Consider the following 25,199-nt stretch of genomic DNA (forward strand, 5'->3'; position numbering starts at 1 on the left):
ACAAACACTGCTGCAGTGTGACCTGTACACACCATAACATGATAATAACATAGGACGTTAGATATTTATCTTTTCTATCTGTGACTGTGGTTTTGCTGTTGGGTGGAGCTGTTCACCTCCGCTCAGTATTTGACTAAATTCAGCTAATATGGAAATGAAGTGCAACTCCAGTTATCACATGATGGAAACACAGACTCACATGCTGCACCAAAATATCAATCAGTCTAAAAAGAAAATAATGAAATCATAGTTTTTATTCATCTAGTTTGGAGTTGCATTCATTTATGTGTCTTTATTAGAAAGAATAAGTAAACAGAAGTGCAGAAGTCAGTGTGTGTGTTGGTGTGTCTATTTTTATTCATTACAGCACTCATTCCTGATGGAGATCTTCCCAACAGTTAAGGTGTCATGACTTTCTCAAGAGAAATTTTATCATTGTGAGAAAAGTCTCCAGCCAGCCATTGTGTCCCCCTGCACCTTCCTGCTTTTTTTCTCCTCATCATAAGAAAAGAGAGACAATCCTTTCAGTCTTTTGTGAAAGAGGGAAATATCTCTCAAGAGAGAAGGGTGTGATTATGCTTTCAGAAGGGGGGCAAAAAGTAAAAGAAAGAAGGGGGGGAAAATGACAAAAGCTGCACATTGCTCAAGTTCCCCCACTCTGGAGGTTGTTGTGCAGGGACTTGCTAGCTTGGGTTTGGGGTGAGGTTGTCCAGCCTTAGGGCCTGTGTGAAAGGAAATCTTCCAGGTGTCAGCTATTCTATAGTGGAGGAGAATATTACCTGGCTGTCCATTGTGCTTATGAATAAGCAGGGGTTTGCCGCAGACAGCCTGAGATTTTTTTCTCATTTGGGTCCTCTCCTCCCACCACAAAGGCTTTCAGGTTCACGTTCGGCTCAGCAAAGTTGTTTTTGAGGGATCCTTTTGTTGTAAATTATCTTTTAGCTGTCAAACTGCAGTTTCTGGTTTATGTTCTAACTGCATGACCACATATCCAGGGTCAGCTAGTTTTCATGAGGTTAAACCAGGGTCAAGAAAGATTCTTTAAGATGCATTTCAGGGTAGAGACCACCTGAAACTTATCAGGCAACAAAACTTCACACAGAGAGGGAGAAACAGTGGCTGTCAGGGGTGAGCGTGACCTCCTTGTGTCTCTGGAGGCTGTTGAGGGAAGAGGAAGTTGGAATTCATGTTCCCCATTGGCCACTTCCCCCCCCCCATGCTTTCCCTTATTTTGTTTCCACACCAACAGGTTTTGCCACAGTCCGCTGCTGCTGCACCACCGTGACATGCCACAATGTTGCCAGACCAGTCGAGCTGTACACAAGCCATGACACAGTCACAACACATCCACATGCTGGTAACGTTCACTGCCGCCTTTTGAGGCCTTGTACCACGTGACTTGATTGACGTATATAGCACACACACACACACACACACACACACACACACAGGTGTTTTTACAGTGTATTTAGGGAAAGAAAATTTAAATACATTTTAAATTTAAACCACCAACATCACACATCAATGCATCTCTGAGCGAGAAAAAGTTAAAACCAAACTTATTTGTACAAATTGAGTGCTTTTTTTGCTGTTATGGAATGCAAATGCATTCATAGTTTTATTAAAACTGACCCTGAGATGCCAGAGGAATCACATCAAGAGGGCAAACCATGCCTTCTGGGGGAAAAAAGTTAATTTCTTACCTCGACACACACACACACTTATACACGCAGAGTGCAACTGAAGGAGAGGTGAGGTCTGTTGTCGGGCAAACATAGGCCGGTCAGACAGAGGCTGATTGTGAAGGTGGTGACAGCACTCACTGACTCAACAGCATTGGCTTGAATGTCAGCTTCAACACAAATGTTATGGAATTTCTGATTTATTAGACAATAGCAATGTGTTTTTAATCATTTTACATGTAGATTTTATTTATATCTTTAAAATTAAACCACGTTAATTGTGGCCCCTCTTGAGTTATGAGCAGATCAACCAAAAAGGGATGTTTTTTCTTCTCTGATATTCTGAGATTTTTAGAGCCGTGGAGAAGTGAAAGTAGTATTTCACAAGAAAAAGTGGGAAAAAAGAAAACAATAAACAGAATTTTGTGTAAAAGAAATATTTATTTTTTTTACTTATCCCATTAACCATTCAGTGACCTCTCAGGTTGGGAACAACTGCTCTGAAATGTACTTGATTGTGTCAATTAATTTAAACACACACAGGCGAATGAAAAATTGCCAAAATGAAGAAATATATTTTGCAAGAATGGTGTTCAACCCTCCAGTAGAGTTGAGAGTTTTATAGAGTCAATGGCAAGGAGCACTGACGCTGTTCTGGTGGCCCAACTCCTTACTAAGACATTTCATGTCTTTATTTTGTCATCTGTTTAATGAAATGGATATTTACCTGTTATTTACCCATTTAAATGGAGTATTTATGAGCCTGTTAATCTGCACAGTTACCACAATTCTACTTCATCTCTCACCTTCCTCCTCTTCCTCCATCCTAACCTCCTGTCTTCCTCACTTCTGTCCATCTGGAGGACAACACGTCCCCCCACACCTCACTGTCTCTGTCTCAGCTGTGAGTTTCAGTACTCAAACAGGTAGACTAAGACACCTAATCCTGGCCAAGTCCAGACAAGCTGCTTCTCCCTGCGAAAAAACTCCTGGTATGTAGGATACATCTTTCACCTCTCTCACAGAGTTGGACACACACACACATACAGAGGAAGGTATTCTGTGGCTCTTGGCCCCTGACTTTCCAGTCTTGCCCATGCCTGCTTGTGGCAGCTTGTACGGTAGCCTTCACACCAATTCATCTGTCATACCACCACATGGCAGACATTCCAGCTGAGAGAAGTCATGCAAGGTACAGATAAGAGAAAAGCTTATACATAACCATTATTCTGATGAAGTCAATCCAAACATACTTTTCACTCTGTTTTCTTTTCACTCTTCTATTCATGGGCATGGACAGATTTTGAGACAACGGCTCCTGGGCACAGACATGTAAAGGCCCCTACCCCTTGTTCGCAGCTGTTTTGTGTCTCTATGTGGTAGTTTTGCATCTCATTGTAGTTTCTTTGCATCTCTTTGTAGTTGTTTTACATCTCTTTGCGGAAGTTTTGCATGTCAATGTAGTTGTTTTGCATCTCATTGTAGATGTTTTGCATCTCTTTGGGGTAGTTTTGCGTCTCTTTGTGGTTGTTTTGCATCTCATTGTAGTTGTTTTGCAACTCGTAGTTCTTTTGCATCTCTTTGTAGTTGTTTTACATCTCATTGTAGTTGTTTTGTGTCTGTAAATGGTAGTTTTGCATCTTTCTGTAGTTGTTTTGAGTGTCTTTATGGTAATTTTGCATCTCTTTGCAGTTGTTCTGTGTCTCTTTGTGGTGGTTTTACGACTCTTTAGAGTTGTTTTGCATCTACTTTTAGTTTTTTTGAGTTGTAAAAGAGGGTCCAAGGGGCCTGTGCCTGTTAGGCCTGTTCAGTAATCCATCCATGTTCATGGGAAAAAGTGGTAATAAAGTTGAATAGAAATATATTGGAATACATCTATACAGCTATCTTTTTTTCTATCTTACTTACCCTTACTTATCTTTTTTTCTATCTTACTTACCCTCTTACGCTTTTGTCATTATGTTCATCTGTCTGTGTGTTGTTAGAAGAAAAGGACTCCACCTGTATTTATCTAGCAGTTTCATTTAAATACACAGAGAGAGAGCTCAGCAAAGGCCCAGGTGCTCTGTAAAACAAATTAGACAAGGGAGGATAGTAGTGATCATCCACTCGGCACGCAAACACATGCTCACTCCTCACACACACACACACACACACACACACACACACACACACAACACCACTGACGGTTAAACTGAATGTGAAATGTAATTTTTAGATTTCCATACAAGAGCGCCTGAAGGCATTCATAAGCAAAAGGCCTGCATTTTGTCATGCAAACACCTTCATAAGACATCAAACCAGTTTGGAAATTACATCTCAACTGTTTCTGAAAATCCAACTGCAAGGAAGTTTGTCTTTTCTGCCTTGTTTGTACATAACTCTGTAAAATACAGCAGCGGTGGAAGAAGTAATGAGATCTATTACAGATGTCAGGCAAATGTAGTGGAATAAAAAAGTACATTGTTTCCCTCTGAAATGTAGTGCAGTAGAACACTAGTGGAAGTAAAAGTACCAATACCAACATGTAAAAATACTTCATTACAAGTTATAGTATTGCATTCATACTCCTACTTAAGTAGGACGTATTATCAGCTAAAAACACTACTGATAAGTTTGGTCCATTGGTCCCCAACCTAGGTGTAGGGCCCCTCCAAAGGGTCACAGGATTCATCTCAGGGGTCATGAGATGATTAATCGGATAGGAAAGAAGAAAAAAACAAGTTCTGCTGCACAAATTTGTATTCATCTTTTGGACTTCTCTCTAATCTTTGCTGTTTTGTGATATATTAGAGTTTTATCTCTTTGGGTGTTGAACACTTATGAACACTTATTTAAAAGGTTGAAAACTGGTTTAATCTTTAACAGTACACTGTATTTCATAAGTTTATCGTATGTATTTTATGTACGATCTTAATCTGGAAAGTGACTACAGCGGTCAAACTAATGTAGTAGAATAAAAGTACAATATTTGCTTCTGAGATGCAGTGGAGTAGCATGAAGTATGAAGTAGTACAAAATTGAAATACTCAAGTAAAATACAAGTACCTAAAATATGTAGTTAAGTACAGTACTTGAGTAAATGTACATAGTTACTTTCCATTATTGAAAATGCCTCTGTATTTAGTTTTTATCTAGTATTTCAAATGCTGTTTCTGGTCCTCATGACAGTGCTAAATTGAACTGAATTGTTGCACAATTCACTACACTTGAAGAACAAGTGTAGCGAGCTCCTGAACAAACATTGATCACATCCATACTATCCATACCAGTATGAGACATTATGCATTACCTACTAGACTTATAATCATGTACAGGATTTACCATGCACTTTATATTAAGTTGCTAGTTTATGTTCAGTAATTCAGATTTTAGTGCTTTTTAAAATGTTTTCTTTTTGATGTTATTGCTTATCAATTTAAAGTGTCCTTATGTTGTTTGCTTTGTGATTTATGTGTGACTTAACTGCTGCAACAGTACAATATCCCAATGGGATTAATAAAGTCTTGTATTTATCCAGCTATCTGTCTACAACAATAATTAAAACAACAAAAAGGAGGGGGGAAAGGTATTTAGGGTCAGTAGTCCCAAATTGTTGCATGCCACCTCAGCAGTGCTCCAGCATCTTACAAGACACACACACATTGTTTGCTCTGGCAGGGTAATCCCAAACACCGGGATCTCTTCATACAATGGTTTCATTAACGGGACAATGGCATTGTGTCAGCTAATGACAGGGCTCCTCCCTGCCTTCTGTCTGCTCTGATATTACCTGAAACACACACAGACAAGTCATTATGAAAATTCAGAGGGGGAAAAGGTTAAATCAGTGGCTGTGGGAGGAAGATAACCTGTGGATGTGTGTGTCAGTCTGAGGCCATCTATGAGGCTGTGCAGTCATGCTTTAAGTCCTACAATTCAGCCATTTAGCCGCCAACCTTTATCCCTCGTTGATTTTAGAAATGTCTTATTTTCCAGAATAAAATCTAAATCTAAAGGCAGAGAAGTTTTCTACACGTAAAACCTTAGCAGTTGCCTTTGTTTCCCTGTTTTCTGTGCCATTATGGTGCCTTCAATGCCGTCTTTTCGTTTGCTTGCAGGTGAGGTGGGCCTCTACCTGCCTCACCCTTTAGCCAATCAGAGCCCAGCTCTGCGCTGCGTCAGCCAATCAGCGGCAGACTCGCCCTCACCCTCACAATTCTTTTACAGTCAAAGAATTTCAGCCAAAGTTGACCCGCTGCCATTAAAGCAACCAAAGGCAAACATTATAATGCATGGCAGCAGGATATGTTGATATGTGTCATAACTGAACACAAGACAAGCGGAGTGATTGCCTGCTGGGGACAAAAGCGGCTTCACCTGCCAGGTGGAGGAGAGACAGTCAGAGAGAGAGAGGGGCAGGCAGAAAAGAAGCGGGGAGAGAAAAGTCGACTTACCTGTAGCCCAACTTCTGGCAACTCACTCACTCTATTACTCTATTACTACCTGCTCCGACTTGAAAGTCCAGTTTCACAAGGAAGAATCGTAGAGGAAGCAAAATATGTCACAGGAGACAGACAAGTAAGTGATCGAGGCAGCGGAGAGGATCTTTGATGCTTTCAACTTGAAGTGTTTACTCTTTTTACTCGCTAATTTTTAAAAAACAAACAAACAACCCTCTATTCTAAATACGGAATTAGGCTGTATGAGAGGATAAAAAGGAATGTAATTTCTGGTTATGTTACTTTTGGAAATTTAGGACAAATATTAAAGTATTTTCCTGGAGGAAAAGTTGACAAGTTTGGCGCCGTGGATTTCGTTAGAGCTGAATTCGCCATTTTTGACTGATGGAAAAGCCTTCAAAATGCAAGGAGTGGATTTTATATACACTTTCATGTCTTTGAATGAAAATAGAGTTTTTAACTCTACTTTTGCATTGCATTACATGTTTCATAGTTTAGGCCCTTCAGTGCGCGATGGACCTGCCTGTGAATGAGGACAGTTTGTGTAGCCTGTCGGCCTCCTGTGTTGTTTTGTAACACCAGAAACTCCTTTATTTATATTGAAGAAGAAATTATAACCCCAGTACTGTAGTCAAAGCTACTTCTAGGACAATCAGAAAAGCATTTTTACTAACTTTTTTTTATAAAGAGGGATTGTGCTTTTGAAAAATATTTCTACTCTGCTTAATTTTTAATACCTGCTTAAATATCACAAATAGCAGAGTGGCTGACAGAAATCTCAAAATGTTACAGAGGATCTGTTATATTATCAGTTTGACCATATCCCATCCATAATTTTGCTTTTAATATTTTAATAGTCTACTCTTACAGTTTTAATAATAATCTACATGACTGATACCAGCTACCTGGATTATTATTGAAATAGGGCACTTGTTCCTAACATGATGATTGTGATCTATTATTGTTATTGTTATTATTATTGTGCGTATTGTGTATTTAAAACAGCTACATATCTCTAAGTGTCTAAACGTGGTTGCTTGTAGCTGATTTTCCAGTCACTCTGCTGTTCAAATCATAAAAATCTCCTATAATGTTGATGTCTTTTATACCTGCATGTCAGCTCTCTACCTGCAGGTGTGGTTGCCATGGAGAAGCTGACTAGAATTTGTAATGAATGGAAGATCAATAAAAGAAAAACAGTTTGATTTGCAGCTATAGTGACCGGGATAAGCGTAGATGGAAATGTATGATATGATAACCATTAAAAAAACATCTATAAGGTAGAGATAGTTAAACAGTTTGTTACTGCCTCTTCTCTACCATTACATCTTTTTCTATAAAGGTTTGCATCAGTATGACATTACAGATTAGAGGCGGGACAAATGGATTTGTTTTATTTGGCAGGTAGACCTGGCAGACAGACGTTAATGCCAATTAGAGAAACCACAATAGTAATTCAGATTAGTTCTCTCATGTTGAAAATCTATTATTTGATTTTCCAAAGCATACAGTAGATTTCACAGCTGAGAATATTCCTGATTAATATTTCCTGTCGATTAAACAATGTCAGTTTGACTCACGCACTTTGTTGCAACTACAAACTACACAACATTTTCTAAGTGCAAGTTGACACATTCAGAGCCTCTCTTGTGATTGGCTGAGTTCAAAGAGATGTTGTGACATCTGTGATCTCGACTTATGTGGGCCTAAAGAGTAGAGGGACAAACCCACGCGCACACACACAAGATAGGCAAGAAAAGGACTATAGTGTCAATTTTTATCAATTATCAGTTAATCTTTGATTTATTTTTGATCACTTATTTGATATAAAAAATGTCCAGAATAATGACAAATAACCAGATGTTTTCAGAAGTTTTGACTTGAGAATTCTTACTGATTTAGTCAGCAAGCAAAAATAAACTAATTTTAAATAGCAGAAAGCAGAGGGAGGCAAGCAAATTTGAGCATTTGTGAAGCTAAAACCAGCAGATTCATTTATCTAATCTTTTGAATTCAAATGTTTATGTGTGTCTGTCAGTAAGCGTCTGGTGGTGGTGGTCCCCAACGAGACCTCCTTCCCTGCAGTGCGGCGGGCCTACACCAGCGAGGACGAGGCATGGAGGTCGTACTTAGAGAATCCGCTCACAGCCGCCACCAAGGCCATGATGAGCATCAACGGGGACGAGGACAGCGCCAACGCCCTGGGCCTGCTCTACGACTACTACAAGGTCTGGGAAAATAGTCCAATCTCAACTTATAAATATATAACTTAAATGGAGATGTCACTGAAGAAGACGATGCATTTGCTGGTTCTAGCTTCTCAAATGTGAGGATTTGATGCTTTTCTTTGGGTGTCGGACTGGTGGTCAGACAAAACAAGACATCTCAAGGTGTCTCCATGGGCTCAGGGAAATTATAACAGACATTTTTCACTATTTTCTGACTTACAGACAAAATGATTCATAGATGAATCGAGAAATTAAATCTGCAGATGAATCGATACTGAAAATAATCATTAGATGCCCTTGCTATGAATGAAGAGTGTATGGTTTTCAGTGACTTACAAAGCATAACGAAGCAATATTTTTACAGCTTCATTTTTAATTCAAAGAAGATTAAGTGAAGCATGTTCTGAGATTTACTTGACTTTTAAGTAAGGGCTGAAAAAAGTTCAACTTGGATGCTTAAAATATTTGAATGTTGATAGTTCATTGCGCAGTGCCAGAGCTGAATTACTTCAGACATAAACTGCATCTTCAACAAAAAAATCAAATAAGTCTTTACAATTATATTTATTCAGCAAAGTTTTCTGTTTCTTTAGAGGCCTTCAGAGAAAAAGAAATGCAATTAATGTTTTAATACCTTATTCATTTATCATTTAATAGCATATAAATTTAGAATTCTAGACATTTACCAATGAAACTGACTGTCTAAAAGTTAATAAGCTCACAGCATTATATTGGTCATTGCAAGTTATTAGTTAAGATTGTTATTTCACCACATTTCTAGCAGCAACAATGCTAAAAATACATCATGCAGAGGACTGAAGGCAACAGCTATTTGTTTCATCAAACATGATATATGATGGAGATACAAGTCACAACACATTCTGACTTCCTATAAAGTCTTCAGGAATAAAAAGTTTTGAATGATGCCGACCAACATGACACATCCTCCTTTTTTCCTTTCAGGTGCCTAAAGAAAAGAGGCTTCTGCCAGTTCCCAAAGTGGCTGAAATGACAGAGGAACAGGAGAAGAGGTCAGTGAATTTGGGTCTCTCAATGTCTCGTTTATGGTTGCACATGTACAGACAGAAAGATGTAGAAAAAATGCAAAACATGTACTTGCTAGCAGACCTTTCCCAGCAATGTGTGGAATTAAATCCTGGAGCTCAGTAACTGTAGTATTTGACATGTTGCACCTGTGGTTAATAAGATTACATATCAAACTGTTTAATATGAAATGCTTTCAGTTTTTCTAAGAACTAAAACGCAATTTTCCATAACATAAGAAATAACTGTGTACCTACCTGTGTAATAGTTATATGCGACAAGAACGTCTATTCATGTGTGCAAATATCACAGATGAGTGAGTCTTGTTTTGCTTGAAGCACTGATACTGAATGAAAGCAACACAGGCTGGACTGAGGCCAGTAAACGCCTCATGATCCCTGCAGAAAAAAAGAGAAAATACAAAAGATTTCACAATATAATGTGTCTCTGCTTTTTGAACAAAAACCTTTTATCTACAAAAAAAGGTAACTTATTCGTGATCAGGGAAAAATTGCCACGCATTCAGGTTGAAATTGGAGAAATGTTTTTCTGAATGGAAGAGTAAGGATGCATTGTTACATTTCTTTTACCTGTTTACCATGTTGTTGCCAGCATTTCCTCAACCATAGTAGCCAACACCACCACTGATATGCATTTTAGTGTGAATCTTAGTGTAAATTCCCTGTGAACTTTTCATGTAACTAAACTAATGCAAATACCACCTAGAATTTGAATCTGAAAGCGACAGAAGGAGAGAAGAGAGAAACGAGAAAGCACAAAACTAGGGGAGAGAGAAGATGTCGAGTTAGTAACATGCAGTAATGGGATAAAAATGCATACAGATGGAGAGGGAGAGAAGGAGAGAGGAAAGAGGTGCATCATGGGAAGTCTCCTAGCGGTCTAGGTCTATAGCAGCATAACTAAGGGATGGTTCAGGACTCACCCAAGCCAACCCTAACTATAAGCTTTATCAAAGAGGAAAGTCTTAAGCCTACACTTAAATGTGGAGATGGTGTCTGCCTCCCGAACCCAAACTGGGATCTGATTCCATTGTGTTGTTTGCTTAACAGTTGTATTAAGTGTATTAAGTTTTAGTTGGCTTTTTACAGCCTTCCTGACTCTGTTTCTATCTGTATATAAAATGTGGGGTCGATCATACAAATTAAACAAATCCTTTGAGGTATGGTTGTCTGTCATAATTTGAGTGATCAAATTCAACATCAGCATTAAAGAATCATGGTCTTTTTAAAAAAAAAATTATTAATTAATTTCCTTAAGATCAGTATGTCCAAAAAGTGTAACCTGTTTTACATATGCTTTTATTTAACAACTCATACGTCAGTGTTAGTTAGTTAATCATTTTTATGTTGAGGAAGGAGAGAAAGCTTTGATAGCTTTGATGATTTACCTCCAGATGGAGTTCACCAAACTATCAGAAATACACCCCAACTCCTGTTTCATTCATGTTTTTGTTCAGGTCTACGTTGCCGAGCAACCCTAGCAGCCAAAGCGAGGTGGAGACAGTGGACAACCGTGTACAGGTCCTCAAATCTGTTCCCGTCAACCTGTCACTGAACACGGAGCACCAGGAGACCAAACGGGAGCAGTTCAGCAGCTTGACAGGGGTGGGGGCGGCGTCAGGGGATGGAGGCTCGCCAGCTGTGGCCGTGGTGAAGGCCGAGATGTACACACCCCTCTTCATGGCAGGAACGGGGCTTCACTACAGGGTGGAAGGAGAAGAGTCGGGCAGGGTGATCTATGAACAGAGTCCATATGAGGTGACCACCGTCAGTCACAGCTCGTATGGGAAAGAAGACCAGCAGAGTCCACCTGACAGCCCGTATGAAGAGGAGCGAGACGGGGTGAGAGAACAGATACTGTGTTATTACAGGAAAGGAAAAATACACCCTTAAACGGTGGTTCCGAGCCTGGGGGAGGCAATGAGATAATTAAATTGATAAGAGGGAATGAAAAACATATTTCATCTACACAAAATCATGTTTCTTTTTCGGACTTATCTCTAATAATTCCACTTTTCTTGTCGAAGACTGGACAGTTTTACCCTTTCAGGGCTTTAAAAAATTATTCAGATGAAGCAATTTAGAGACTCACTTAACTGATCATGACTCGTAGACATATTAAACCTATCACAAGGGATCATAAGTAGACAATGCTTTATTTTAAGGGGACACAAGCCTAAAAAGTTGGGTACCACTGCCCTAAAACACACTATTAGTGTTGAAAATTGGTATTGTTCCTTGCATTTCTGGGTCTAAATGTAGTCAAAATGTAGAAAACGTAAGAGCACAAGTAGATATATTTAGTTTAGTCAGTTCTTCACAATCAAACACACAAGCCGTACAGTACAACCCACAGCTGAATGAATGATCAGGCACACTCTAAGGGGTTGTTGAAAGGCACTATGGGAAATGTAGACAGATGTAAGACAGATTATGGTAACATCAAAAAGGGAAATTACAGCATTAGAATACTGAATTTCACATGCTGATGACAGTACTGTAGTGATTAACAGTACTCGCAAGGGTGGAGTTGTTGTGTAATGGTAGGTGAAGACAGATGTTTAAATATGATTAACTGAGAGTCCAAAGGTGCATTACCTGAACAGAAATCTACAAGTAATTGTTGAAGTTCTTCCCTGTTTGCCAGAGATGTCCATGTCGTCACTCTGATGTTTATTTATGACAATACTGTTGCTGAACTGTTGGTGGGTTTTTTGTCATTTGCAGCATTGTTTAACCAGTTCCTGTCTGGCTAAATTAACTTGTCATTGTGCCCAAATAATTTCCTCTTTCTTTGTGTTTTCTGCGTTTTCAACAGAAGTACCACACACCTTCCGCTCTGGCTACAAATGACTTATTATTTCTTCAGGAGGGAGTGTAAGTCACTCAGAATACAATCACTTAGTCTGCTCGTTATTACGGCACAATTTTCCGAATATGTTTCAGATTGTTCAAATATGTGTCACTTTGAAATCAAATGTGTTGTTGTACCCCCCATCCCACCTTGTTATGTCTAATCACATATCATTCTCTGTGTGTGTGTGTGTGTGTGTGTGTGTGTGTATAGTGACAGCTTCCAGTACACGCTAGATGCCACTCGCTCACTACGTCACAAGCAGGGCGAGGGACCGATGACATACCTGAACAAAGGCCAGTTCTACGCCGTGACGCTCAACGAGCTCAGTGCCAATAAACGCCTCCGTCACCCCATCAGCAAAGTCCGGGTGAGCTGATCAATCTAGTATCATGACTTTATCTTCATTTTATTTTTGACTTGACTTGGCCTTAGTTTGATCAGATTTATTTTTTCATGCTATTTCATGACCCCAGTTAGTCTTATTTTGATTTAGCCGTAGTTAGTATATTACCCACGGAAAATACCAAGATATATTTCTTTTTGAATGTTTTAATTTAAGTCTACCTGTGACCAAACCTTAAGACTGAGTGTTTTTCAAAGTTGCTCTAATCTATTTTTTCATAATAACAATGGATTAAAAGCCTATGTGTAACATGAAAGGTGTCGCTCATAGCGGAAAACCCACAGAGAATCTCATTATTCAGCTCATTTTTTCGGATTTACGTCCCGCAACTGTACTGTTTTGATTCAATCTCACTGCTCTCGTTGGTGTAGTTTCCAGATGCAGATGTTTTCAGTGAAAAAGCTCTGACAAACCCACTGTACACTACTCCAAATGAAGTAGCTGACAGGACAACAGATTAGAAGATAATTCTGGTTTATTACAACTTGGATCTTATTTTTGTAGTTTTGGCCATTATTTCTAATGCTTATTATGATGACATTTACTCACTAACTGCTGAGATCTGGGAACAGCCCCATCGCTACTAGAAGTCCTACAGGGCAAGAATGACAAGAGGTCAGATGATCAACAGTAAATCACTTTATTTGGAGGTTAAACTAAAAGTTAGTGCGCCCGAAATGGTGCTAATAATCCTTCATTACACAGGAAAACTGTGTGTGGATAACTACAGCAAGAACAGCAGTTCACAGTCAGTCTGTAAACTGTGATTTATGTTTTCAACTGATAGTTTGGATCACAGTTTTACCATTTGACCTCATTTTCTCTTCCAAATAAATTTGGCTTTAAAACTTACACGACTGTTCATGTTTCTTGCCTTGTCACACTTGTCATTATTAATTATTCTTTACGGAAGTCACAGGAGACAAGAATCTGATGGGATTTTATGCTATCCTGTAAAGCATGAAGTAAGTGTAAAGTTACAATCCTAAAAGCTCATTCTCAAACACAGGCGCTGGTTCAGTTGAATCATCTTGATCTAAAACTTGAACATGATTTGGTCGAGATTCATATTTCCCTCCTTTCCTGTCTTGTCTTCTCAGAGCGTGGTCATGGTGGTGTTCAGTGAAGATAAAAACCGGGACGAGCAGCTTAAATACTGGAAGTACTGGCACTCTCGGCAGCACACAGCCAAACAGAGAGTCTTAGACATTGGTAAGACTTTACTAGCAAGATTTTCTCCATGTTTGTATATGAACAACAGCAAATTGCTCAATGGCCAAATGAATGAATCAAAACACATGAACCAAAAGACAATGACAGATTTATGTTATTGCAAATGCTGGAATGCACTTAGCTAATAAACAAGGCATGACCAAACTGAGAGCAAACAAAGCCCCCACCCAACTGCCTGCCTGAGGCTGTTCAGCTGCCCACCATCAGACACACACACCTGAATCTCATAATGTCTAGGTGTTGCTGGGACACACAACATAAATACTTTAATCTCCTCGACATTGCTTGGGAGGTTGGGCAAAACAATGATGTGAGAAAAAACTTGATCATCCAAAACAACATGACAAACTTTCTCCCTCTGGCAACATTTCACACAGATGTATGCTGTCGATCTGAAGCCTCATATCTTAAAACTTTGACCTTTTGTATGCCGGTGTTTTTCGGTTGTTGGATTTGAATTTGAGCTTTCCTACACTTTGTTGAATGAGTGTGTGTGAGAACCTTGTAGGCAGTTTGCGTTAGACAAGCTTGGGCCTGCTAACCAGGCAGAGATTCAGAGGTATGTGGGAGACTTGGGGTGGATGGGAGACACACACACACACACATACACAGCTTGTTGGGACAGGGAGAGGAATGCTAGCAGCACTGTTACCTTGGCTGGCTTTGGTGTGTTGAAAGTAATTCTTGCCCAATTTAGATCTTCATCTTAATTCCTATATTTACATGAACCAAGACAAATCAGCCCACATCTTTATATCTGCTACAACAGATGTTCCCAACTTGGGCGTCGTGAGATAAATTCAAGCACTCGTGAGATGGTTACTGTGGTAGGAAATAAGAAAAATACAAAATTCAGCTGCTCAAAAGTAAGTTTAGTTTTGCAAATCTTTCCTTTTTTTATTTTGAAATACTGTATAGTTTTGTCGCTTCATGCCTGTAAAACTTTTTCTGGCATGCACCCTTTGACAAGGGTCGCAAATATACATCGCTTTGCAGGACAGGAATAGTTTGATATTTTGAGAAAAATGCTTATTTGCTTTCTTGCTTGAGAGTTAGATGAGAAGATTGACACCAGTCTCATGTTTCTCTGTTAAATATGAAGCTACAGCAAGGAGATTGTTAGCTTAGCTTAGCATAAAGAATGGAAACAGGGGGAAACAGCTAGCCTGGCTCTGTCCAAAGGCCTACCAGCACCTCTAACACTCACTAATTAACACATTTACAAGAAGTAGTCAGACACATAATCCCTCATATAATCACAAACTAACACTTTTACACTTTTGTTTAGTACGGATTAAACAAACTAGATATAACGTGTTAATTAGATCCTGTTAAGAGGAAGTGTGTTATCTTTTTTATCTTTTTTCAGCATGATTCCCTTTGGCATCCTGTTTGGCATTTGCTAGTGTAATGAGTCTGTGTTTGTTTGTACGTATGAGTCAAAGATAGATAGTGTGCATCTACAGCTTGATCCACAGGGCTGAAATATTTTTCCATCACACTGACACATGCACATGTACACACAGATAGTTATCTGCTCATACAGTAGATATGCACACACTCTTTCAGCATGTACAAACATAGTTCCCTAAGACGGATTGCAAGCAAGGATGCTTAACAAACCGCTTAACAAGCTTAAAATACTAAAGGAGTCCAGTAACTAGGAATGAACAAATCACTTATTTCATCCTGATAGTTGTCTACCTGTTTATCTATTCATCATTTATTTTAGGGCTGTAACTTATGGCTATTTTCATTGTTGATTAATCTGTTAATTGTTTTCTCAGTTTATCAAATAATCAGTTTGGTCAATAAAATGTCAGTGACAAATGTCCATCACAATTGCCCAAAGCACAAGTTGACATATTCAAATTACTTGTTTTGTCCGACAAAGAGTCCAAAACGCAGAAGTATTTAGTTTAATACCATTAAAGACTAAGGAAACCAGCAAATATTCACATTTGAGGAGGTGGAATCAGATAATTTCTTCTTTAAAAATGACTTAAAAATACATAATGACTATCAAAATTGTTGCCAATTACTTTTCTGTCAGTTGACTAATAGATTAATTATTTTATACATATATATGTGAGTGCATGACTGTGCCACCAAACAGCTCTGTGGGTCAAACGACAGACCGCTCCACCCTGCTGGATTCAGCCTGTAACCTGAAGCTGTCCGGATAGCTGATTTGAATAGCGGTGGAGGGTTTGTTGGGAGGGGGGTCATCATGCCCCTGGGCCACGTCACAGAAGGGATCATTTCAATGGGGTTGTTCAACGGGGGATACTGGCAGATAGGCATGTTGCTGCCTGCCTTGCTGCTTTATGCACCTGCTAAAGAACCAGGAAGTGTCGCTGTAACGGCAGGTTAGGATGATGGAGGAGGTCAGAGGTCACTGAAGGAGAGGGGGATGCTCTGAGATGTGACCAGCAGAACTGTTGTAGGATGAGTTGCTTCTCCAAAGACATCCAGCCCAAAGCCTGTCTGTGTCTCATCCTATCAGCATCTCTTATACAGACAGACTTTTTTATTCGAGCAAACTAAAGCTGCCAGTATGCCTCTTCAGAACTGCTTTCCAACGTCGGCTGTGTCCAACTATTTCTGTAACTCTCTGTCTAGCTCTCTTTTTTCATTCTTAACTTTTTCTGTAACTTTTCATGTGAACAACCGAGTGCAACGCTATGGATGCCTTCCAGGAAAAACTGTCTGAAAATTTGACCCATTATCCCCGTATTTAAATGATATTGCGGATCCCCCCTCTCTATGATGGCTTGCTTTTCACTCCACCCAACTATAAACACTTTTAATTTACAATGTGGTCGGACAACACGTCGTACGAACTAGTTCTGTTTGAGCATAACTGGACCCTAAGGCTGACATCAGTCTATGTTTTTCTTATTGTCAACAAATCCCATGAAAAGACTAAAACCAACGATGCACTAGTCCTTCTCTTTGCCCACTCTTTGTCCAAGCCTGTTTGTTCCTACTGAAGACATAAATCTTTATGTGAAACAGGTCACACATATATAGTTTCTTTTTTTAAGGCTAAGTAATTTCCTAAAACAGCTGGGCACTGTAGTTTTTATCAAACGTTACTCAAAACAGGAGTATAAAGTGTATTTGTTGGGGACTATATTCAGACGCGGACTGATACACATTTAGAGCTCTTGTATTACAGAAGCATGTGGGACTGACTCAAATTGAACTACAGTGCCCATGTTCATTGTAATGAAGGAACATTGTAATGAAGTGCAACTGTGTGGCTCACTGATGTGTTTTTAATAGTTTTTGGACAATAATAGAGTTCTATGGCACAGAGGAATAAGGCTTAGGCTACACAGGCAATACTTGTTAGTTGGATCAGTTCATTGTTGTGTTATTTTTTTTAATGAGATTTTGTTAATGATAAGAATGTAGAATACTATCAGCCCTATTATTTAAACCAACTTAAAAACTAAGGTTGTGATTTTGAGACCACTGAACTAAATCAGCTCTGTAACGTTCCGCTCCCATGAGCAAACACTGCTGTTACTTAAACATGGCTTTTGACATCCTGAGAACTACTTATCTCCAAAATCTTACTTCTTCAGGAAATGAGAAAAACAGTCCTGCTTTCCACTTCATCACCAGCACTACAGTTCACGCCTGTAGTTACAATATATTCTTGGGGTGATTGTAACTCTCTCAGATCACAGTCACTTGTTGCTCGCCACTGGATTTATTTTTATTTAAATAAAATTTCAAGGTACACATGAGCCTTTTTGCACAGCATACCAGTGTACTCAATGCCTTACATTTAAAGTCCCTCCAGTTTGTTGTCACACAGGTCAACAATAGCCAGCCAATGCGCTCACCTGACTGGTTTTTAATATGGTTCTCAGAACCAGATCGCCTCCTGTGTTTCCTCCCGCTGCCTTTGAAGCCTGTGAGAGTTTGTTTGCCCAAGCAGATAAGGTTTTATCTTATGAAATGAAGTGTGCCATTTGATTGTTTAGCTTAACAAACAATAGCTACCTGCTTATGCCATTTATTGACCAATTTTGACTGTGTATGGAGGTTTTTTTGAGAGGGGGAGATATGATGTTTGGTTAGGTTTTTTAAACAGCAGATATCAGAAAATTTAAGTAAAACTTGGTTATACGTAGACTCAAAATACTCATCCCGGGACACCTTTTGTGTGTGGTTTTGTAGCAGAAGTTATATTTGAAAGGTTGTTGGGATTGCAGAAACAAACCATCCCTCTGTTTGTCCTAACAGCTGATTACAAGGAGAGCTTCAATACAATCGGTAACATCGAAGAAATCGCCTACAACGCCATCTCCTTCACCTGGGACGTGAATGAAGAGGCCAAGGTACAAAACACAAATATTACAGTCCTTTTTTTGTGGCAGGATATAAATGTCAGTGTAATTTTCCCAGAAACCCGTCTACTAAATTTACACTCACTGGAGGCGTGTTGTAAATGTAAAGTAAGCTGTGGGACAGGTTTTTTGTGCTGATTCAAGTGTTGGCAAACAAAGGCACTCGCTTGACAAATTAACCGGTTTTGACTGTGACGCAAGCACCTAACCTTTCAACATCACCAACACTCAAGAGCTCACATAAAAATGGTGAATTAAATCACCAACATTTTGTTATAAAATGCCTAAAGCAGCCCCTTTCACGTCGATTGGTATGTTTTCGACACTCCGCCATAGAACTGATGGGCAGTGTTGTGTACTTTTTCCCTGTTTGTCCTCTCTGTCTTTGTGAAGCCCACTCCTTTGTGGCCACTCCTTAAACAGAGCTGCGTCACTGTTTGAACTCCAGAGGCCCCCAAGGGCCAACACACACCAATCCCCGTCACCACCCTCTGTTGTTTGTTTGCCCTCATTTCTGTGTGAATGCGACTGACTATGTGTATGTGAGTCAGTCTCTGTTTGTGTGTGTTATGTGGCCCTGTCATTGTAATAGCAGCCTGGGGACAAAGATGTTGCTGGAGGAAATCCAAGCACACTTCTCTTGGCCAATATTGATTCTTTCTCTCTCCACATCTATCCCTCTCTTTCTCTCTTAATCTGTGTGACTATTGAGCCTAAATATATCTGCTGCAGTGCAGGAACAGGTGTAATGCTCAGGTAGTTTATCGTACACGCTTCTCCTGTTGTAGGTCTAAAAAGGAAGTGAAGGAATTATTCAAAATGTCTTCATCAATTTCTATAAAGGAAGATTAGAAGTTGGCAAAGTCTCAAAATAAATAAGGTACCTGAAAGAGACAGATCAAGTTTATTTGGGGGGAATTTTATGTTTTTTGACCTAATAAAAACTTGTGAGTGCCTATTTAGTGTCTCAGGGAAAGTAAGACAACTTCTTTGAGAAGTTATCTAGATCTGTAAAGTAAATAAGAGTAACAGGTTTTCAGGGATGACTATAAACAAAGAAGAAACACCTCAACTATGCCAGAGCTCAGAATCTACAGTACAAGTTCTGTACTTCATGTATATTTTGAGGAAGAAGCTCATATTACAGTTATTTTTGACTTTATTTCATAGCAGACAGTGGAGAGGTGTCAGAAAATGAGGAGAGCAACAAAGGTTGGTCAGACTCAAACCCAAGAAGTTGTGATTACATGGTCACAACGTTGGTATAATAGACTCTAAATAGAATTCAGTATTGGAGTAGAGCGTGTCATGCGCAGATGGAAGAAGAGTGCACTAAGCTAAACATATGTTCTCATTCATCATCTGTGATTTTTGTGCCCAGATCATCTTCCCACATGTTCTTGACATGAGTTAAAGGGCTTGGGTCAACTGAGTTAAATGAGTCGTAACTACTGGAAGTGATATGTGTCTTTGCTGAGGAGACACTTTTTGAGATCATGACGCCACCCATGACACAATGTTAAAGTTCAAGAAGGCCATAAAAGTCAAATAGGGCGAAAAAAGACTTACACTCAGTACTCAGTACACTCAGCTTTCAGTCACCAGACTTCTTCATCAGGGCACATATTTGTAAAAAGGGAATCCCAGAGCTCATAATGGCATCAGATAGACCACATCTGTGATTTATAATGCAAATACAGTATATATCAGAAATTCACAATTGTAGCTCAAGGTCTAAATACATAGAAAACTGTAGCTAATACAGACATAAATGCAGAAATACAACGCTGTTAGCAGAGCTTGCTTGTTCATTAAAGAGTCATTTTGCCCAAATAACCAAAAGAAAAGAAAAAAGAAACTCACTAGTCCCTAGTAGTGTGGAACCATGCAGTTACATGTAGTTTTGATTTCTATCTACCGGGACTTCTGCCTCCAACCACATGCAACAGAGGTGAAAGGAATTTTGTTTGTGTTTCTCAGAAAAAATAAAAACATTAGAAACTCTCAGCAATCATGTATCTCTGCAGAGACAATCTCCCACTCTGGATAATACATGCAGACAATTTCAAATTGATCCATGTCTTTGGCAAAAGTAAGCATTTGAAAAACAGACTTTAAAAGATGCAGCATGTGTCTCTGAGCGGGAGTAGCCACTTGTGTTTTAAAAATGAAAATTGTTCTTCAACAACAAATACATAGAAAAATATCCAAATACATGCAAGTTTTTCATTTTATGTTCAGGTCCTGTGTTCAAGGACCTGCTTCTATTTGCACTTGTCAATATTTTGAGTTGTTGTGGATGTTTTTTCAGGGGTTAAATTGTGTACAAAATAATGAAAAAAACATCCTCTAAAGAAAATAGCTGAAGAAAAATAATTAATTTTAATTAATGTAACACCAAATTCATAATTACAGTTTAAAGTGAAGTATGTAAACCTCTCTTGCCCCCGGCAGATCTTCATCACAGTCAACTGTCTGAGTACAGACTTCTCCTCTCAGAAGGGGGTCAAGGGTCTTCCTCTGATGATCCAGATTGACACGTACAGCTACAACAACCGCAGCAACAAGCCGCTGCACAGAGCCTACTCACAGATCAAGGTCTTCTGTGACAAGGTGAGAAATCCCTTCCTCTACATCAGTTATAAGGACCCGGTTTCATCATTTTGTCAATAAGTTAATGTCCATTAAAGGGTACCATTTGTATGCTAGTAAACATTTTTGGAGTTTATTGTGATGAGGGTTTTTGCTCCCTGTTGTCATTATGAAACAATATTTTAAGTCGATTCAAATGTGACAAGGAGGAATATTGCTTAGTTTCTAATGATAATTTTCATTATCGATTAATCTGCCAATTATTTTCTCGATTAATCGATCGTTTTATTTATATAAAATGCCAGAATAATAGTGAAAAATGCTTGTTATAATTACCCCACAGCCCAAGGCGGTGTATTGAAATTGCTTGTTTTATTCGACCATCGGTCCAAAACTCAAAGATATTCAGTTTACTAACGTATATGACAAAGAAAAGCAGCAATTTCTCACAGGTGAGAAGCGGGAACCAGAAAATTATTTGCATTTTTGCTTGAAAAATAAATCGATAATCCAAAGGATTGTCAAACAATTTTCTGTCAGCAATTAACCAACCAGGGAGCTCCCTGTTGTCATTATGAGTATATCATTTTTTGTGGTTTGAAATGTTTTCTGGAGAGTAGATGTGTTGAGCTATTGGGCTTTTTATCATAAAGTGAAAATGCTGCAGTATGTATTGTAAATGTGGTACAGACTGTGTGTTGGACTGCGTAGTATTCAGGTGGCGTGAGGGAGTTAAGTCATGACATCAGTCCTCCCTCTAGTGGCCTCACCTGCACAGTGAGCCTCCAGATGCATCTTTACATAATATACACACCATATAGTGAAAAAGGCGGCTCCCGTTTGATTTTTCTGTCCAATAGAAATTATGTAGTGATTACTCATTTTGTCAGGGGAGACGTTTAAAGGAGGCTTGTAGCGTTTCCACAAACTGATGTGTTCAATATGTTTTTGTCTGCTGTTTTTCTCAGGGAGCGGAGAGGAAAATAAGGGACGAGGAGAGAAAACTGTTCCGCAAGAAGTCAAAAGGTTTGAGTTGCATGAAAAAATCTTTTTGTTTGTAAATGCATCAAAATCAGATTATAGATCCAGGGTTCGATATGAGGACTGGAGAGGTATAAAATGCTCTCTTGCTTACATGAAATCACACTGAATACATCTCCCTCTCCTGCGTGTAAATAATTGTGACTACAAGGTATTAATTTGCATGTTTCTTTTTGCTGGAGAAATCTATGTGTTCTTTTCTAAATCTTCTTCTTCCACTGGTGTTCAGGGAAAGATGGAGGTGTAGGCGTGATAGCCGTTCCCAAGAAGTCCGACACCACCTATTTCAAGACCATGACCGACCTGGAGGCTCAGCCCGTACTCTTTATCCCCGATGTTCACTTTGGCAACCTGCAGAGGGCCGGACAGGTAGGTCACCTACACACACATTCCTCTCTGTAAACAAAAGGGAAAGAACTTGTTTCCTATCAGGTGAAAATGGAGCCACAGCTTAGTTTCATAATGACGTGATGGCTGCATTTCAGCCCCACATTAAAACATTTAACATGTTTTTCTCATTTTAACCACCTTTCTGCAGTGGTGGAAAAGTATGTTTACTCAAGTACAATTTGAAGCTACTTGTACTTCACTTCCATTTTCTGCTACTTTCTACTTAACTACATTTCGGAGGGAAATATTGTACTTTTTACTCCACTACATTCATTTGACAGATATAGTTACAAATTACTTTGCACATTAGGATCCCAACATATTTGGCTTGTGACCTCTTACACATAAGCAGTGTGTGATTTACTTACTATTAGTATTAGTATTTTTACATTGTTGTGTTGGTACTTTTACTTAAGTAAAAGATCTGAGTACTGTTATTAGTGCATACAGCTTAAAACGTACATTAATACTAAATACTTCATTTCCAGGTTTTTACCTTCAACACAGAGGAGATCGAGAGAGAAGGGTGAGTGTGTTCATCAACAGGAAATGAGCCTTTTCATTTACATCAGGTCTCATAATATGTAGAGCATGCAAATGAAAGCAGGTACAAATACCAGCCAAACACATACAGAGGGAAATGCATGTCGCCACAAATGCACATTGCACATGTGTACGGCACATGACACACATTTGTGTGTATTCAGGAGTGTGCTGGTGAAGAGGATGTTCAGGCCATCAGATGAAGATCTGTGTCCGTCACCTCACAAACAGATCAAGGAGGAGACGCACAAGAAAGGTACAAGATAGTCTGCTTCCTCCTCTCTGTGTGTCGTTCTTTCTTCTCTATCTTTTTTTAACTGACTTGAAGAACTCATCAGTGCAGGACATGGACCTGAGAAACATCTGCTTAAATCTGATTAGAAGTAAGGGAACACAAACCAGACTAAAGCCTAAAGCCATTACAATTGCCCACAGCCAAACTCAAACTCAAAATTTTAAAAAAACTAAATTTACAATGATCTAAACCAAAGGGAATGTAGCAAATCCTCACATTTGAGATGCCTGGAATAAAAAAGTATTACATTTTCATAATAGATCTGTAAATTTATGGATTGACTATTTGGTTGAGCTGTACTGTAAGCTGTTTTTAATTTATTTTTGGTGATTATACAGTACAAATTTTAAGACATCACTTTGTAATCTGGTCATTTATGATGGCATTTGTCATTAGTTATGGCCGTATATAGGTTTAATAACTAATTGATTAACAGAAAAGGTGATCAAAAAAATCACTTGATAATGAAAATACATTTTTAAGTAACCAGTGTTGCAGAATAACAGTAGTAGTGAATGTGACAAACACCCAAAAAAAAGCCTGACAGTCTGTGTGAACCTAGAGTCTAATATTCACATCTCTCTTTAAGTGTAGCACTATATATGCTCCAAATAAATGATATAAACCAATACTGTAGCTAACAGTTGAAGGTTTATTCTTCCTCCTCTCTCTGCAGTGCTGTTGTACGTCAGAAAGGAGACGGATGAGGTGTTTGACGCTCTGATGCTGAAGTCTCCCACACTCAGAGGCCTGATGGATGCTGTGAGTGGTGCCTTTCTGAGTACAGAGTGATGTCAAAGGCATTTGTTTACAGCAGAGCACCTGTGTACAAACTCCTTTCATTTCTCATTCGTAGATATCAGAGAAGTACGGCGTGCCCACAGAGAGGATAGCCAAAGTGTACAAGAAAAGTAAAAAAGGGTGAGTGAGGAAACAGATTGCAGTTTTATGCCTGTTTGGAGCCTCATGTTACGCAGATTAAATGAAACTTTGAGTGTCTTTTGTTTCAGGATCCTGGTGAACATGGACGATAACATCATCGAGCATTACTCCAACGAAGACACCTTCATCCTCAACATGGAGAGCTACGCAGACACCTACAAGATCACGCTGACAGAGATCTGACAGCTCCTCAGCCGACCTGAAGGACAGCAGGTAGAGACGAAAGAGATGCTGTGACTGCTGGTTGGCTGAAATCTACGAGGCTGCTATTGATTGGCTGATAAGCTGACTGACTGTATTGGAGACAGTCCATTGGTGGTCAACGACGACACACCTGATCCCTCTCTGACACTGTTAGACTATGAAGCAAGTCCTATTTTCTGAGCAGGAGGAGGACAACGACACAAATAAAAAAGAGCACATTATAGAAATTCTAATGAACTGGTTATATTTACTTGTATTGTACTCATCCTCTACGTTGTGAGGTGAAATGATTGAGTACAGATCCGTGTCCTCCACTTTTGCTGAATATATTGTATAAAAGAATTTGTACTTTTATTCTCATCCTGTACAGTCTTGTGTTTTTTGGCAAATAACACATCAGGAGTAGCCTCATGAAATGCCTGAAATGTACTGTATGTAGCCACAGCTTGAATTAGTTAACTTAGCAGCTTCTTTGCATGCCAGCCTTTGGTTTTGTTAGTTGTGTTATTATTTATTAATGCTTTTAACGACAATGTTTTGTATATCTTTAGCAATTTATCCAAGAATTTCAAGTACTTTACATTTCAGTGACTTTTTTCATAGACACCCTCTTTAAAGGTACTCAAGGAGTTTTTAAATGGCAATTATCTATACTGTCTATCTGTCAACAAATAGTGTTTATTTGTAGGACCTTACATGTGATGATGACTTAAAAAACCCCACTGTAAACAACTTCTGAGGGATGACAAATGGCACTTGGTTGTTGTGTAGGTCTCATGCTTGTGTTGAAAAATTAATAAAGATATGAACATAGATATGTCATTTTTGGTAGAACAAGACTAAGAGTCTTCAGCCACCTAAGGCACAGGTTTATTTGCGCTAAATGCTAACATACATGCTCACAATGATTATGCTAACA

At 39.0% G+C, this 25,199-nt stretch overlaps 1 protein-coding gene across 3 annotated transcripts; it reads left to right on the forward strand.

The window, feature by feature from the left end:
- Window positions 1-2,824: 2,824 nt before the first annotated feature.
- grhl2b (grainyhead-like transcription factor 2b) lies at window positions 2,825-25,093 on the forward strand. Of its 3 annotated transcripts, none has more exons than XM_044171231.1 (16): window positions 2,825-2,874; window positions 8,163-8,352; window positions 9,316-9,383; window positions 10,874-11,258; window positions 12,235-12,293; window positions 12,484-12,640; window positions 13,777-13,888; window positions 18,170-18,264; window positions 20,728-20,886; window positions 21,834-21,891; window positions 22,136-22,275; window positions 22,785-22,822; window positions 23,004-23,095; window positions 23,811-23,896; window positions 23,991-24,055; window positions 24,145-25,093. In XM_044171231.1, exons 1-16 carry the CDS (start codon window positions 2,840-2,842, stop codon window positions 24,257-24,259), a joined length of 1,854 nt encoding a protein of 617 aa, XP_044027166.1. In that variant the 5' UTR covers window positions 2,825-2,839; the 3' UTR covers window positions 24,260-25,093. The 3 variants fall into 3 exon arrangements, with proteins under 3 accessions (XP_044027166.1, XP_044027167.1, XP_044027169.1); XM_044171232.1 differs by lacking the exon at window positions 2,825-2,874 and adding an exon at window positions 5,908-6,242; XM_044171234.1 differs by lacking the exon at window positions 2,825-2,874 and adding an exon at window positions 6,299-6,527.
- The last annotated feature ends 106 nt before the right edge of the window (window positions 25,094-25,199 follow it).

This window comes from Siniperca chuatsi, linkage group LG17 (assembly GCF_020085105.1).
Source record: "Siniperca chuatsi isolate FFG_IHB_CAS linkage group LG17, ASM2008510v1, whole genome shotgun sequence".
Taxonomy (NCBI): domain Eukaryota; kingdom Metazoa; phylum Chordata; class Actinopteri; order Centrarchiformes; family Sinipercidae; genus Siniperca; species Siniperca chuatsi.